Source organism: Hemitrygon akajei, chromosome 5, assembly GCF_048418815.1.
Source record: "Hemitrygon akajei chromosome 5, sHemAka1.3, whole genome shotgun sequence".
Lineage (NCBI taxonomy): Eukaryota > Metazoa > Chordata > Chondrichthyes > Myliobatiformes > Dasyatidae > Hemitrygon > Hemitrygon akajei.
Window position 1 is genome coordinate 24107814 of NC_133128.1, and position 13340 is coordinate 24121153.

Sequence of the window (13340 nt, forward strand, 5' to 3'; positions counted from 1 at the left end):
AAATGGTTTTGGCATGGACTAGATGGGCCAAAGGGCTTGTTTCTGTGCTGTACTTCTCTATGACATTTCTCTCACATTTATGTGTCTATCTAAACATCTTAGAAATCCCTAATGTATCTGCTTTTACCATCACCACAGGCAGCACATTCCAGCACCCTCCACTCTCTGTGGAAACACCTTTTCCCTCCAATGTCCTTTGAACTTATCCCCTTTACCTTAAATGCATGCCCTCTGGTATTAGACATTTCAAACTTGGGTCATACTCATTTGCAGTCATTTATTTTCCAAGCTATCGTCTCTCGAAATCCTCTTCCAAGTATCAGGACAGGAAGGAAACACAAGTATGTTGTTTGCCAAGAAAACTTGCTTTATTTGTTGAATTAAGTGTCTCCGACCTGAACACAAGAGATTCTGCAAATGCTGGAAATCCAGAGCAACACTTTCAGAAGTCAGCAGGTCGGGCAGCATCTATGGAAAGGAATAAAGAGCCGACGTTTCGAGCCGAGCCCTTCATCAGGACTGACCGCAGGATGCTATCTGACCTATTGAGTATTCTCAACATTTTCTATTTTTTTGCTGTATAGCGAACAGAATTCCCCGCCCGCCTACCAATGCACTGGCTGATGCAGGGGCTGATACTTTTGGAAAGGAGTTTGCAAACATTCCGCATAAACGGCTTGGAGTGTTTTGTCCTAGTCAGGATTCTGTAGTGACTGCCATTTCCCCGCCTTCTGCCCAATCACAATGACGTCACCGACCAGAATGTTTACATTGTAGCCGAGACTGTCCGCGTTCTATATGTTGGTAAATGGTTACATTGCTTCCTCAAGGTGCTGTTAGTATCAGTCCACGGCAATTGCAACCCGGTTAATAGCGGAGATCTGGCTCATCGGTGCGAGGATGAACTGTAGATCCCAGACTCTGGAGCTGACGGTAGAAGCCAGACAGATCGAGGAAACGGTGCTGGCGGTCCTCCACACCGTGCTTCTGCACAGGAGCTCGGGGAAATTTCATTACAAGAAGGAGGGCACCTACTCGATCGGCACCGTGGGCACCGAAGATGTCGACTGCGACTTCGTCGACTGCACCTACGTGAGAGTGTCTTCGGACGAGCTGGACCGCACATTGCGCAGATCAGTAGGCGAGTTTAAGGTGTGCTTCGACTAGATTGTTCTAGTAGAGTAAGTGGGTCCCGCATATAAAACCTGCCTCGTTATGAAACGAGTTAGTGGTCAATTTACCGTTAGCCGTTCATTGTACTTCTTTGAAGTCAAAGTAGTTCGATTGTTAGTAACAAACGGCATTCGTTCCATAACGTACGGAAGGCCTACATTTATCGCCCCTGGCTATGGCCCCACTTTAAGTGAAATGAACACAAACTCGAGGCTAAGGTTTCACCTCAGGGCAAGGCCTTAAGGGACCAAACTGAGTGAGGTTCCATTTGCTCTCTCGAATATAAAAACGTTGTTCTGGACTAAAATATCAACTTGGTTTATATTAGTCAGTCTGATACGAACCTTAATACATGATCTTTTGCTCAGAGATAAGAATGCTACTATTTAAGATTGATGCAAAACCAGTTAAAATAATTCCAGAAATGGAATGAATCATATGAGTTCGTTCCTTTTAATACTGGAATATGCAGGTGCAGACTGGTGTTTCTTGGGTATTACAAGCGGCATAGAGGACAGGGAGGTGTGAGTGTCATGACCTTAAATGAGTGGCAAGTGTTTGTAGTTTGGGCCAGTTCTCAGAGATAGCGTTATTTCTTGGAGTTGCTTTTCCGCTTCGAGTGTGTTAATGTCTTAATACTCTGAAAAGTTGAAACAAAAGGCTATTAAATGAAAGGCTCTCTCAAATTGGAGAGATGAGACTAGATTATAAAACCATAAGATACAGGAGCCGAATTAGGGTCATTTGACCCACCAAGTCTGCTCTGCCATTTCATCATGGCTAATCCACTTACGCTGTCAGCCCCAATCTCCTGCCTTCTCCCGGTATCCCTTCATGCCCTGACTGATAAGACCATATAAGATACAGGAGCAGAATTAGCCCATTCGGCCCATCGAGTCTGCTCTGCCTACAATGTCTTTGAGAATGCCTGCAATGTCTTTGAGGAGTTTGAAGACTCTATGAAGGACTAAGGAATTATGTTATTTTGAGGTTATAACTGATGGCATTGAATCTCACAATCATGATAGTGATGCTTCCGTTTATATAACACCTCCTGAGTCTGCACTGGTGCTCCATGAGATGGATGCGGAGGAGAGCTAAACTCACTGGAATTCAGAAAAAAAGTGTGATGCCACTGGTATATAAGATTTTGAGAAGTGTTGACAAGGTGAATGCCATTCCACACCATGAAGTTCAAGAACTTGAGGATATGATCGATCACATGATATGATGTTTGTTTTGGAGTGAGGTGAGGGAATATTCATTTACACAAGGGATTATCAGTATTTGAAATTCTCTCCTTCTGAGGGCTATGTATATTTATTCATTGAACATTGTCAAAGCTAAGATTAGTAGATATGGTGTCTTAAGAGAAGCAGGCTGTTAGTAAAATAGGCGGAAGAGTTGACAAGACAAAGTGGATCAGCCACTTGAATGGCAGAGCAGGCTCGACTTAGTACCTTTTAGATTTTGTTCTCAAACAGAGTTTGGGCACAGGTCACTAAAGGTGATCTGGAACAGTTGAAAGTAACTTAGTAAAAATTATAGTTTCTAAGGAGGTATTTTTCAAAGGCAGTAAGAGTGGCTTCATCATGTTTCTCAAATTTCAAAGAAAGCTGAAGAATATTTCAAAGTAAAAATAAATTTATTATCAAAGTATGCATATGTCATCATATTCAACGGAGATTAATTTTCTTACATACACAGTAGGCACTGCAGTAGTGTGGCGGTTAGCATGACACTATTACAGCTTGGGGTGTTGGGAGTGTGGGAGTTTGTTCCAACTTCATCTGTAAGGTGTTTGTATGTCCTCCTCCTCCTCCCCCTGTGATGATCTGACACTTTATTGTTTACCTGCATTGCACTTTCTGTTACTGTTACAAATTATTCTGCATTGTTATCATTTTACCTTGTTCTCCCTTAACACCCCATACAATGATTTGATCTGTATGAACAGTATGCAAGACATACTAAATGCTGGAGGATTGCAGCAGGTCAGGCAGCATCAATGGAGAGGAATAAACAATCTATCTATGTTTCAGACTGAGACCCTTCAGCAGGACTCAGCGTGATTCCTTTTTCCTCTCCATAGACACTGCCTGACCCGCTGAGTTCCTCCAGCATTTTCCAGCATCCACAAAATATTTTGTGTTTATAGTAAGCAAGGCAAGCTTTTCACTGTATCTTGGTACATGTGACAATAATAAATCAGTTCCAATTCCATTCAAATGTATATAAGCCACCACATGACAAACTTTAATGAAAAAAATGAGTTGGGGAATTATTCCTGACGAAGGGTCTCTGCCCGAAACATTGACTGCTCGTTTCCATGGATGCTGCCCGACCTGCTGAGTTCCTCCAGCTTGTTGTACGTGTTGCTTTGACCCCAGTACCTGCTGTGTACTTTGTGTTAGGGAATTATTCCTGGTGTCCAATCCTGTATTTATCCCCCAATCAAAGTAACAAAGAATGTGATATATGACCATCACAAATTACTGTTTGTGGAGCCTTTTTGTTTATAAATTGCCTGTTTGCTGTCTTTTGTACATGCTTTATGTAGTTAGAGTATACTGACTGACTGCATCACAGCCTGGTATGGAAACACCACTGCCTTTGAATGGAAGATCCTACCTAAAGTAGTGGATATGGCCCAGTCCATCGCGGGCAAGGCCCTCCCCACTATTGAGCACGTCTACATGAAGTGTTGTTGCAGGAAAGTAGCATCCATCATCAGGACTCGCACCACCTGGGACATGCTCTCCTCTCACTGCTGCCATCAGGAAGAAGGTACAGGAGCCTTAAGACTCACACCACCAAGTTCAGGAAGTTATTATCCCTCAACCATCAGACTTTTGAACAAAGGGGATAACTCCATTTAACTTCTCTTGTCCCATCATTGAAATGTTTCCACAACCAATGACTCTTCACCTCATGTTCTTGGTATTTATTGCTTAGTTACTTATTATTCTTTCTTTTTGTATTTGCACAGTTTGTTGTCTTTTACACACTGGTTGAATGCCCAAGTCGGTGCGGTCTTTCATTAATTCTATTATTATTCTATTATGGATTTATTGAGTATGCCCAGAAGAAAATGAATCTCAGGGTTGTATATGGTGACATATATGTAGTTTGATAACAAATCTACTTTGAACTTTGAACAATTTCAGATTAGAAGGACGTCTCTTTAGAACGGAGAAGTGGAGGAATTTATTTGTCCAGAAGTTGATGAATCTGTGGGATCCAGTGCTACAGCAACTGTGGAAACCAAGTCATTGGGTGTATTTAAAGCGGAGGTTGATAGGTTCTTGATTAGTAAGGCTGTCAGAGGTTACAAGGAGAAGGCAGGGGTTGAGAGGGAAAGCGAATCAGAATGGTGGGGCAGACTCGATGGGCTGGTGCATTCTTTAACTGAATGGTGGTGAAATTGTGGAATTTGTTGCCACAGGCAGCTGTGGAGGCCAGGTCGTTGGGTGTATTTAAGGCAGAGATTGATAGGTTCTTGATCGAACATGGCATCAAAGATTATGGGGAGTAGGCCAGGAAATGGGGTTGAGGAGGAGAAAAAAAAGGATCAGCCATGATTGAATGGTGGAGCAGACTTGATGGGCCAGAGGGCCTAATCCTGCTCCTATGTCTTATCTTCTCATGGTCTTATGGCTGAATGGCCTAATTCTGCTCCATGTATTAGAAGGGAGACAGTCTGTCCCTATCTGCCTTAAACAAAAGTATCCTAATAAAGTATCCTAATAAAGTACTTTAATACCAATTAGGGACAATGATCTCTAGATAATTCTCTCTATACTCACTACCACCTCCAGTTGGGAAAATCTGAAGCACTCTGTGGAAATTCAGAAATAACAAGATTTTTTTTTTGCCTGCACAGTTTAGAGGTACTGTACCCTAAACTTTGAAAGTGGGACATTGAACAATAAGGATTTGTTGATATTTCTGGAATGATGGAACCTACCAACAGCCTTCCTCCTGCTTTTTGTTTTTCTCCTTTGACTCTAGGATGCTCTTCGTAACTCTGGCAGTGATGGGAGCGGTCAGATTTCCCTGGAATTCTACCAGAAGAAGAAGTCACGCTGGCCGTTCTCTGATGAGTGTATCCCGTGGGAGATGTGGACCTTCAAACTCAATGTGGTGAACTTGGCTAATGAGCAGGAGAGGCAAATCTGCAGGGAGAAGGTGGGCGAGAAACTGGGCGAGAAGATCATCAACATTATAGAGGTGATGAACAGACACGAGTACCTGCCCAAAATGCCCACACAGTCGGAGGTGGACAATGTCTTTGATACAAGCTTAAGAGACGTTCAACCCTATCTGTACAAAATTACCTACCAGATCACTGATTCTCTTGGAACATCTGTTAGTACCACCATGAGGAGATTGATCAAGGACACCCTGGCTTTATAACCTAGCAAATAATTATCAGGAAACATTCTGTTGCACTTTTTAATTTACTTCCCTTAGCAGTTTGCTTCTGGTGTTTTATTTCCTTCAGACAACTTTTAAGTGTCTGTCCATTTTAAAATCTCATGGAATGAGCTGTGCAATATCTTTCAAATTTTTATATTGTTTGTGTTGCCCAGCAGAAAGGTGATAAATATATTTATTTTGTTACATGCTCAAAGATGGTCAGAAAACTGTATTAAGTTGCTGGAAAAGGCTCCAGAAAGGAGAAGCATTGACTGTTATTAACTGGTGAGAATTTCCTCTCAGATCCTTGGAAAGCATCTTACGTATATAGACAATGAAATGGCCAGTGACATAAGTAGTGTCATTCAGAGAAGAAAGCTTATCTGGTATTGATTCTATAGGTAACTATTAAAAGATGGTTGCTAGCATCTATGAAATAGTGCCCTAGCATTAGTTTCCCTTTTATGGAGAAAATGGAAGGGGTGACAGAGAGTGGTAAAGAGAAGCTAAAAGTTATACCAATTAAATTTAAAGTATTAGTGTGGATATGGTGTTCTGAAGTGGAGTTTGGAAATAATGTCATAATTTTCAAATAATCTTCTGTGATAAAACCAAATAAACAGGAAGTCTGTTTGGATTATTTGCTTACTCGAGTGGTTAAATTGTGGTTCTAGACAGGTCACCTGTGTTGACAATGTACAGGTCTAGAGCCATTTATCACTGCAGCAAAACTTTGCACCATTTAATCTCATAAAAGGAATTGGGAAGGAAATGCTGGGAAGATGGCATTTGTAAAGAGAGTATCAAAACCTAAGCACTGACACTGTCAAAGGAGCTGGTTACATGGGGAGGGTCAGTCATTCTCTATGTTATCATCAGGAAGGACTTGTGCACTTCCTGTTTTAATTTCAATATTACTTTTGCATTTGTATAGTGAATATATCCAATAAATTACTTAATGGCATGAATACAAATTAGACATAGTTTTCATACTGGAAAGGTTAATGAGGTGTTTCTTTTTCTCATACCAAGCTTTCTAATATGCATAGAAACTCAGAGGCTCACTTATAGAGGAACTAAATTTCTCCTTATATGATCTAGGAAATGCCCAGTCACTTAGCTCTGTCTATGGCTTTGCATATTCAGAAGGGACTACTGGTTCTTAACGAATTAAAACTACCCAGTCCTTGCAGCACAAATTCACTGGTAGAGATAAGACCATAAGATCTACTATAACCTGGTTCAATTTTGAGAGTTTAAGTATCACTTTTCTGATGTTGGAGAAGCAGGATGTAGTTCCGAAATTCAACTCACAAATATGCCATCTTCAAACCATCTCAACTACAAACATGTCCCTCCTCCATCCAACCTACTGGTGCATCTCTGGGCATTTAACAAACATTGGGGTGGCATAGGCAGCCAGACGAAACCATCAATAAATTGAGGTTGAACAGCCTATATCTTGTATTCTGTTAAACCTTGATCTCCTTATCTCTAATTGATAAACAGTCATGCCTAACTGTAAATATATGCTGGAAGTTGCCAAACCTTGGAGATGAGTAGAAATTCTCATACATAACCTCCAAATGTGGCTTCTCCAGCACTTTCTACTGAAGGTTGTATTAATATGATCAATAGTCCAAATTTAGTCATGAGATTGGTGTGTTGAGTTTTCTGATTTTCAGTTGCTTTGCAACCAGGTGTATTACAGTTGATCTAGAGCAGGGGTTCCGTACTTGCGGTCCGTGGACCCCTTGCTTAATGGTATTGGTTCATGGCATAAAAAAGGTTGGGAACTCCTGGTCTAGAGCCTTGGGGCACAGAAGAGGCACAACAAACACTTTTGAGTGTTATCCAGTATCTGTTGCTACACAGTGCAGGCTTGCTGACAAGCAGGCTGCCACTATGCCAATTTTGCAGTCAGAAGGCTTACAGTGGGCAGTTGCATGAAGAAGGATGATTTGGATGTCGCAGAATTATAACACTAGAAGAAGCCAGTGCCTTCAGAACAGGAATGAAGGGAAAAATGAGTGCAGAGTGCTAAGCTATGCTTAAATCTTTAAAGATAAATTATAAATATTCTTGCAGAAGTTAACAACTTCACCAAGACATACACATTAGACAAATGATGTTAATTGTAAGATTTAGCTACAAGTGTTATGTGAGATGTTTAAATAGGATTTGTACAGCACAACAATGCTAAAAACTATTAGGAATTACTCAATTTGATCATTAAAGCTATTTCAGTTTAATATGTAATTTTTCTTTTGAGAAAACTCAAACCATCAGTTCTGTACCAAATAGTTAATCACTTCAGTTTTAATTCAGATGACCTCCTTTGGCAATTCTATAGGATTTGAATATTTTAATTACTTACGGCTGTTACTGACTATGCTTTAAACTTGGATTGAGGGAATTCATTAGGATTAGTGGTAGGACTAACCCTAATTCTACAACTATTGATCTCATAAACCTGTGATTGAAGGACTATCATAACCTTCAAGATACATTTCTGTTATGCATGGCTAATCATTATTTCAGGGGGACTCCTAGGATGACTGACTTCCAGTGCAATTTTGAGGTTCTGAGGTGGCTAATGAGGCCAAAGTAGGGAACTGTGGACCCCAGAGAAAATGGTGGCTGGTAGAATGAATGGTTGCAGAGTTTGTGAGGTGGTGCACTCCTTCTGCTGCCTATACAGGTCTGTGATGCACAATCTTCTCCACCACCCTGGACAGTTAATGTCCAGTTTCCCAGGAATCAATGGGAATGTTGCATGTCTTCATGGAACCATAGAAATGTCCTTGAATATTTCACTTTGTCTCCCTGGTAATCTCTTCCCATTGCAGACTCAGAATTGCAGGAGCCAGGTCTTGGGGATGCAAATTGTCCGCACAACATAGCTGACTGATTGTGGCCAGGCCCTCAGTGATGGAGGCGTTGGCCTGGGAGAGGACATGAACATTGGTCCATTTCTTCCACTGTATCTGGAGAACTAGCATAAACCAAAGTTCGTCTACATAATCTGCTCCTACTACAACAGTCCTCCAACACATAAGGTTCACCATCAAGCAATCTAGAACAAATAAAAGCAAAAAATACTGAATGCTGGAAATCTAAAATAAAAAAGAGAATGTTGGAAATACTCAGCAGGTTAACCTACACCTCTTGTGTTTTCATGACAATTGGAATAAAGCAAGTAGAAGCACAGTTCAGCTATGTTATTACTGACCGGTGAAACAGGCTCCTATGTAGAATCAGCTGTGTAGGCAGGTACAGTGAATAACAAGCATCCACTGCTACCTCAGTTTAACTGCAGTGCTCTAGCTCAACTAAAACTTCTGTTTTTGTATACAAGGAGTCAGCAAGCTTACCGTATTTGACAACAATTTTTAGAGCTTGAGATGTTCTGTTTTTTAAAGATGCACTAGCTGAACAAGGTGCAGCACTCTCTGAGCCAACCCTTCAATCTTGGGGAGACAATCAAGGGAGACCATGAATTACTTTATTGTCACCAAACTATTGATACTAGTGCGTACAATCATCACAGTGATATTTGATTCTGCGCTTTGCGCTCCCTGAAGTACAAATCAAAGTAAATATAACAAAAATTTAAATTATAAATCATAATTAGAAAATAGAAAAGGGAAAGTAAGGTAGTGCAAGTCAGGTCCGGATATTTGGAAGGTACGGCCCAGATCCGGGTCAGGATCCATTCAGCGGTCTTATCACAGTTGGAAAGAAGCTGTTCCCAAATCTGGCCGTACGAATCTTCAAGCTCCTGAACCTTCTGGAGGGAAGAGGGACAAAAAGTGTGTTGGCTGGGTGGGTCGTGTTCTTGATTATCCTGGCAGCATTGCTCCGTCAGCAAGCCGTGTAAAGTGAGTCCAAGGATGGAAGGTTGGTTTGTGTGATGTGCTGGGCTAGGTTCACGATCTTCCACAGCTTCTTCCGGAAGTTGACAGGACAACTTCCATACCAGGTTGTGATGCACCCTAGAAGAATGCTTTCCACAGTGCATCTGTAAAAGTTAGTGAGGGTTTTAAGGGGACAGGCAATTAATATAGACATCCAGTTTCACTTAATTATTAATGTAAAAAGAGTACTAAATTGGTCCTGTTTAATACTTGGCTCTCAGTGAGACTGTTCTCTTCAATATGACAGCTCACTTTAATGTCTCAAATATGCGTATTGGCAGCTTTGACGCAGCTGGTAGCACTACTGCTGTGTCAGATGTTTTTCACTTAAGTCATCCTCCAGTGACAGAATGAAAAATCACTGTTGACTCGCCAGTGTAGCACTCTTTCTTTCAGATGTTAAGCCCATCTCTGTACTTCCACGGCTGGAAAAAAGGTTCCGTAGCACTGGAACAGTTTTTCTTTGATTTAGTACATTATTATACAGTGCATGAGTTGTCTACTGCAATCCCCATTACAATAACTCCATAATATAAATTTGCTGTAAAGTTTGCTTTGGAACATACAGATTTACACACACTGGCCATTTTATTAGGTACCTCCTGTACCTGATGAAGTGACCACTGAGTGTGTTTGTGGTCTTCTGCTGCTGTAGCCCATCCCCTTCAAGGTTTGATGTGTGTTCAAAGATACAGATCTACACAACACTGTGTAACACATAGTTGTGTTACTGTCAAATGCTTTTCAGCTTAAACCTGTCTGGCCATTTTCCGCTGACCGCTGACATTGACAAGGCATTTTTTCTAATTTGTTAATTTAACTAATTAGTACTTAGCTGTAGTTTTGAACTACAGCTCATTGGATTTTTTTTTGTTTGTTGCACCAGTCTCTAAAATTCTAGACTGTTATGCATGAAAATGCCAGGAGAACAGCAGTTTGAGATACTCAAATCACCCTGTTTGGCACCAATAATCATTCCACAGTCAAAGTCACTTCATTCACATTTTTTCCCCCAATTCTGATGTTTGGTCTGAACAACAACAGAAATTCTTGACCATGTCTGCATGCTGTTATGCTTTGAGTTGTCCTACGAGTCCACCCAGCCCAATTGCAACCATGTGACCAATGAACCTTCTAACCCCTGCATTTTTGGAATGTGGGAGGAAACCATTTGGTCATGTTGTAGTAACACCGTGCTGCCCCGTCTATGATTGTCCACATCCTAGTTCTCATTATCAGCTGCCCTGAAAGGTTTGTCATTTTGCTCCTAAATTAGAGGCAGTTTCTGTCACTACAAATTGAGTTGATTCTTTTTGAACTTGAGTTAAACTTTCATCACATATTCTGTCACTGGGCTTATTTCATTCCAGTTCCACAAAGCTACCAATTTCCACCCTTGCCTCAGTTTAAATATAAATAAAACTGCAATCCAAGCTTCATTATCTTTTCAGTGCTCTCCTGCTTAGGTTACTATTTTCCGTAAATTTGCACTCAACTAAAACTTCTCCCTGCAACCCAACTCTTCTGTCCTTCCAATATGTCACACCTATTGCTCATTGATTGGCATTGCGTAACACTCTGAATTTAAAATTCTTGCATTCAAATTCCTCCATAACTTCAATCTTCTGCAACCTTCACCAACCCTATATAATGTTTGCATTTGATCTCTCGCCTTTTGTATAATCCCGGCATCCTTTGGCAATCCATCTGCATCTACAACCTAAATTCTGTAACACCCTTTTAAATATATTGCATCTCATTTCCTTCTTGATCGGGACTTGAGCCACCCATGCTCTTGTCCTATTGGTTTAAGCTGAATTTCAACATTGCTGGATTGGCCACCTCATTATAGGAAAGATGTGGAAACTTTGGAGAGGGTTCAGAGATTTACCAGGATTAGAGAGCATGTCTTATGAGATAGGTTGGGTGAGATAGGGATTCTCTCTTTGGAGCAAAGAAGAATGAGAAGTGACTTCATAGAGGCATATATCTAATGGCTCGCCAGAGACTTTTTCCCATGGTGTAAGTGGCCAATAATAGGGGACATAAGGAGAAAAGTACAGGGGGATGTCAGAGATAAGTTTTTTTTTAAACAGAGACTGGTGGGTGCATGGAACACATTGCCTGGGATAGTGGTAAAGGCAGATATATTGGGAACATTTAAGAAAATCTTAGGTGGGCACATGGATGATAGAGAAATGGAGGGCAATAAGGAAGGGAATGGCTAGATTGCTTTCAGTCTCAGTAGGTAATAAGGTTGGCACAACATTGTGGGCTGAAGCATCTGTACTGAAATGTTCTATCAATTTTGGCCGACTGGCTTGTGTTAAGTTCCTTGCACTTTACAACTGATTCTAGAATATTAGAATCTAGACATTTGTGGAGCTGTTATTGTTGAGATAATTCTCCAAAATCTGTTTTGTTTCAGCTTTCTCTCTTCCTGTCTCACAGGCAATCAACAAAACTATATCGGATTGGTTAAAAATTAGTTTCTGGGAAATGATTATCAGCAACTTACTTGAGGATAAGGAGGGAATGGGATCTGAGAATCAATCAAAGTCAGGTTTATCATCAGTGATGTGTTGTGAAACTTGTTTTGTAACAGCATTTAATTCTTATTTAATTTCTGACATATATTTCATAGTGTAATTTTTAAAATTTATGTATTGTGCAGTACTACTGCTGCAAAACAATAAATCTCACAACTATGCCAATGATATTAAACTTGATTCTGAGCAATACAGTGCAAGACATTAAAAGAACTATAAATTACAATTAAAAAAGCAAAGAGGAATAGCGAGGTATTGCTCATGGGTACAGAAATCTGATGGCAGAGGCAAAGAAGCTGTTCTTATATTGTTTATCAGTAATATGTTTTAAGTTAATCACCGCAATCTAGGACTGAATAATAACCAAGATAATAAAGCTCCAAGGTACAGCAGTGTTAATTGAAAAAGCCTTTGTGAACCATCTTCTTTAACACTAAGTAAATAAAAATAATATTTAGAACTGCATGTAGAATAGTGATCATCATATAAAGAATGACTACAAATGGAATGGAGTTATGAGAAAAATATAAACTTGATAGAATCACTTGGGTCATGTTTGTTTTAATGGGAAGGGGAGAAAGACACAGTTGTTTGAGTTGAGAAACCTGGTTGACTGATTCAGATCTTGGAGTCTTAATAAATAAACTTGATCTTTAAAATTTATCCTTTAAAAGGCAAACTGTATGAGATTTTAAAAAAAATCAAAATCTATTAAGTATGGAAACAATTCATTTATTACTATTTTTTTAATAAATGTATTACACATAAGACACTGAAGTTAAGTGGTTAATTCAAGAGCGGAACAGTCAAAGCCTAAAGCTATTGGTTAATCTTTGGTGTCTGTGTGAGCAACTACTGTATGACAATGTACATTCCTTTTGAAAACAGTGCTTCAAAATAACCACACTTCATTTACCAATTTAAAAAACCTTAATTCAAATGTATAAACTTTCATGTCCAGGATGAATGAATCCAGGACAAACATAAAAAAGGTCCAATTCAACTTAAAGACAAAAATCTTAAGAGCTTTGTACAGTTTTACTTCATGCCAAAAAAAAATCTCAAATGAGACTCTTCTATATATTATGTCAGACTTTTGCAGGTACCTCTGTTGACTTCATTAACATAGAAATATATAAAGTAATACAATACTATCACTAACATGTATGAAAGGGTACAAATAAGTTTCCTTTAAATGAAGTCAACATGTTTAAAGAAAGAATATAACAAAGGTCAAAAAGACCTAAATTTTAAAATACATTCCACATGATCAGTAGTATAT

At 39.8% G+C, this 13340-nt stretch overlaps 1 protein-coding gene across 1 annotated transcript; it reads left to right on the plus strand.

The window, feature by feature from the left end:
* The first annotated feature begins 742 nt into the window (after window positions 1-742).
* atg101 (autophagy related 101) lies at window positions 743-12826 on the plus strand. The gene is made up of 2 exons (XM_073045037.1): window positions 743-1152; window positions 5185-12826. Exons 1-2 carry the CDS (start codon window positions 901-903, stop codon window positions 5587-5589), a joined length of 657 nt encoding a protein of 218 aa, XP_072901138.1. The 5' UTR covers window positions 743-900; the 3' UTR covers window positions 5590-12826.
* Window positions 12827-13340: the final 514 nt, after the last annotated feature.

Coding starts and splice junctions, on each gene's coding strand:
- atg101 (XM_073045037.1), top strand. CDS start 901: ATGAACTGTAGATCCCAGACTCTGGAGCTGACGGTAGAAGCCAGACAG. Junction 1,153..5,184: donor GATCAGTAGGCGAGTTTAAG/GTGTGCTTCGAC, acceptor CTTTGACTCTAG/GATGCTCTTCGTAACTCTGG.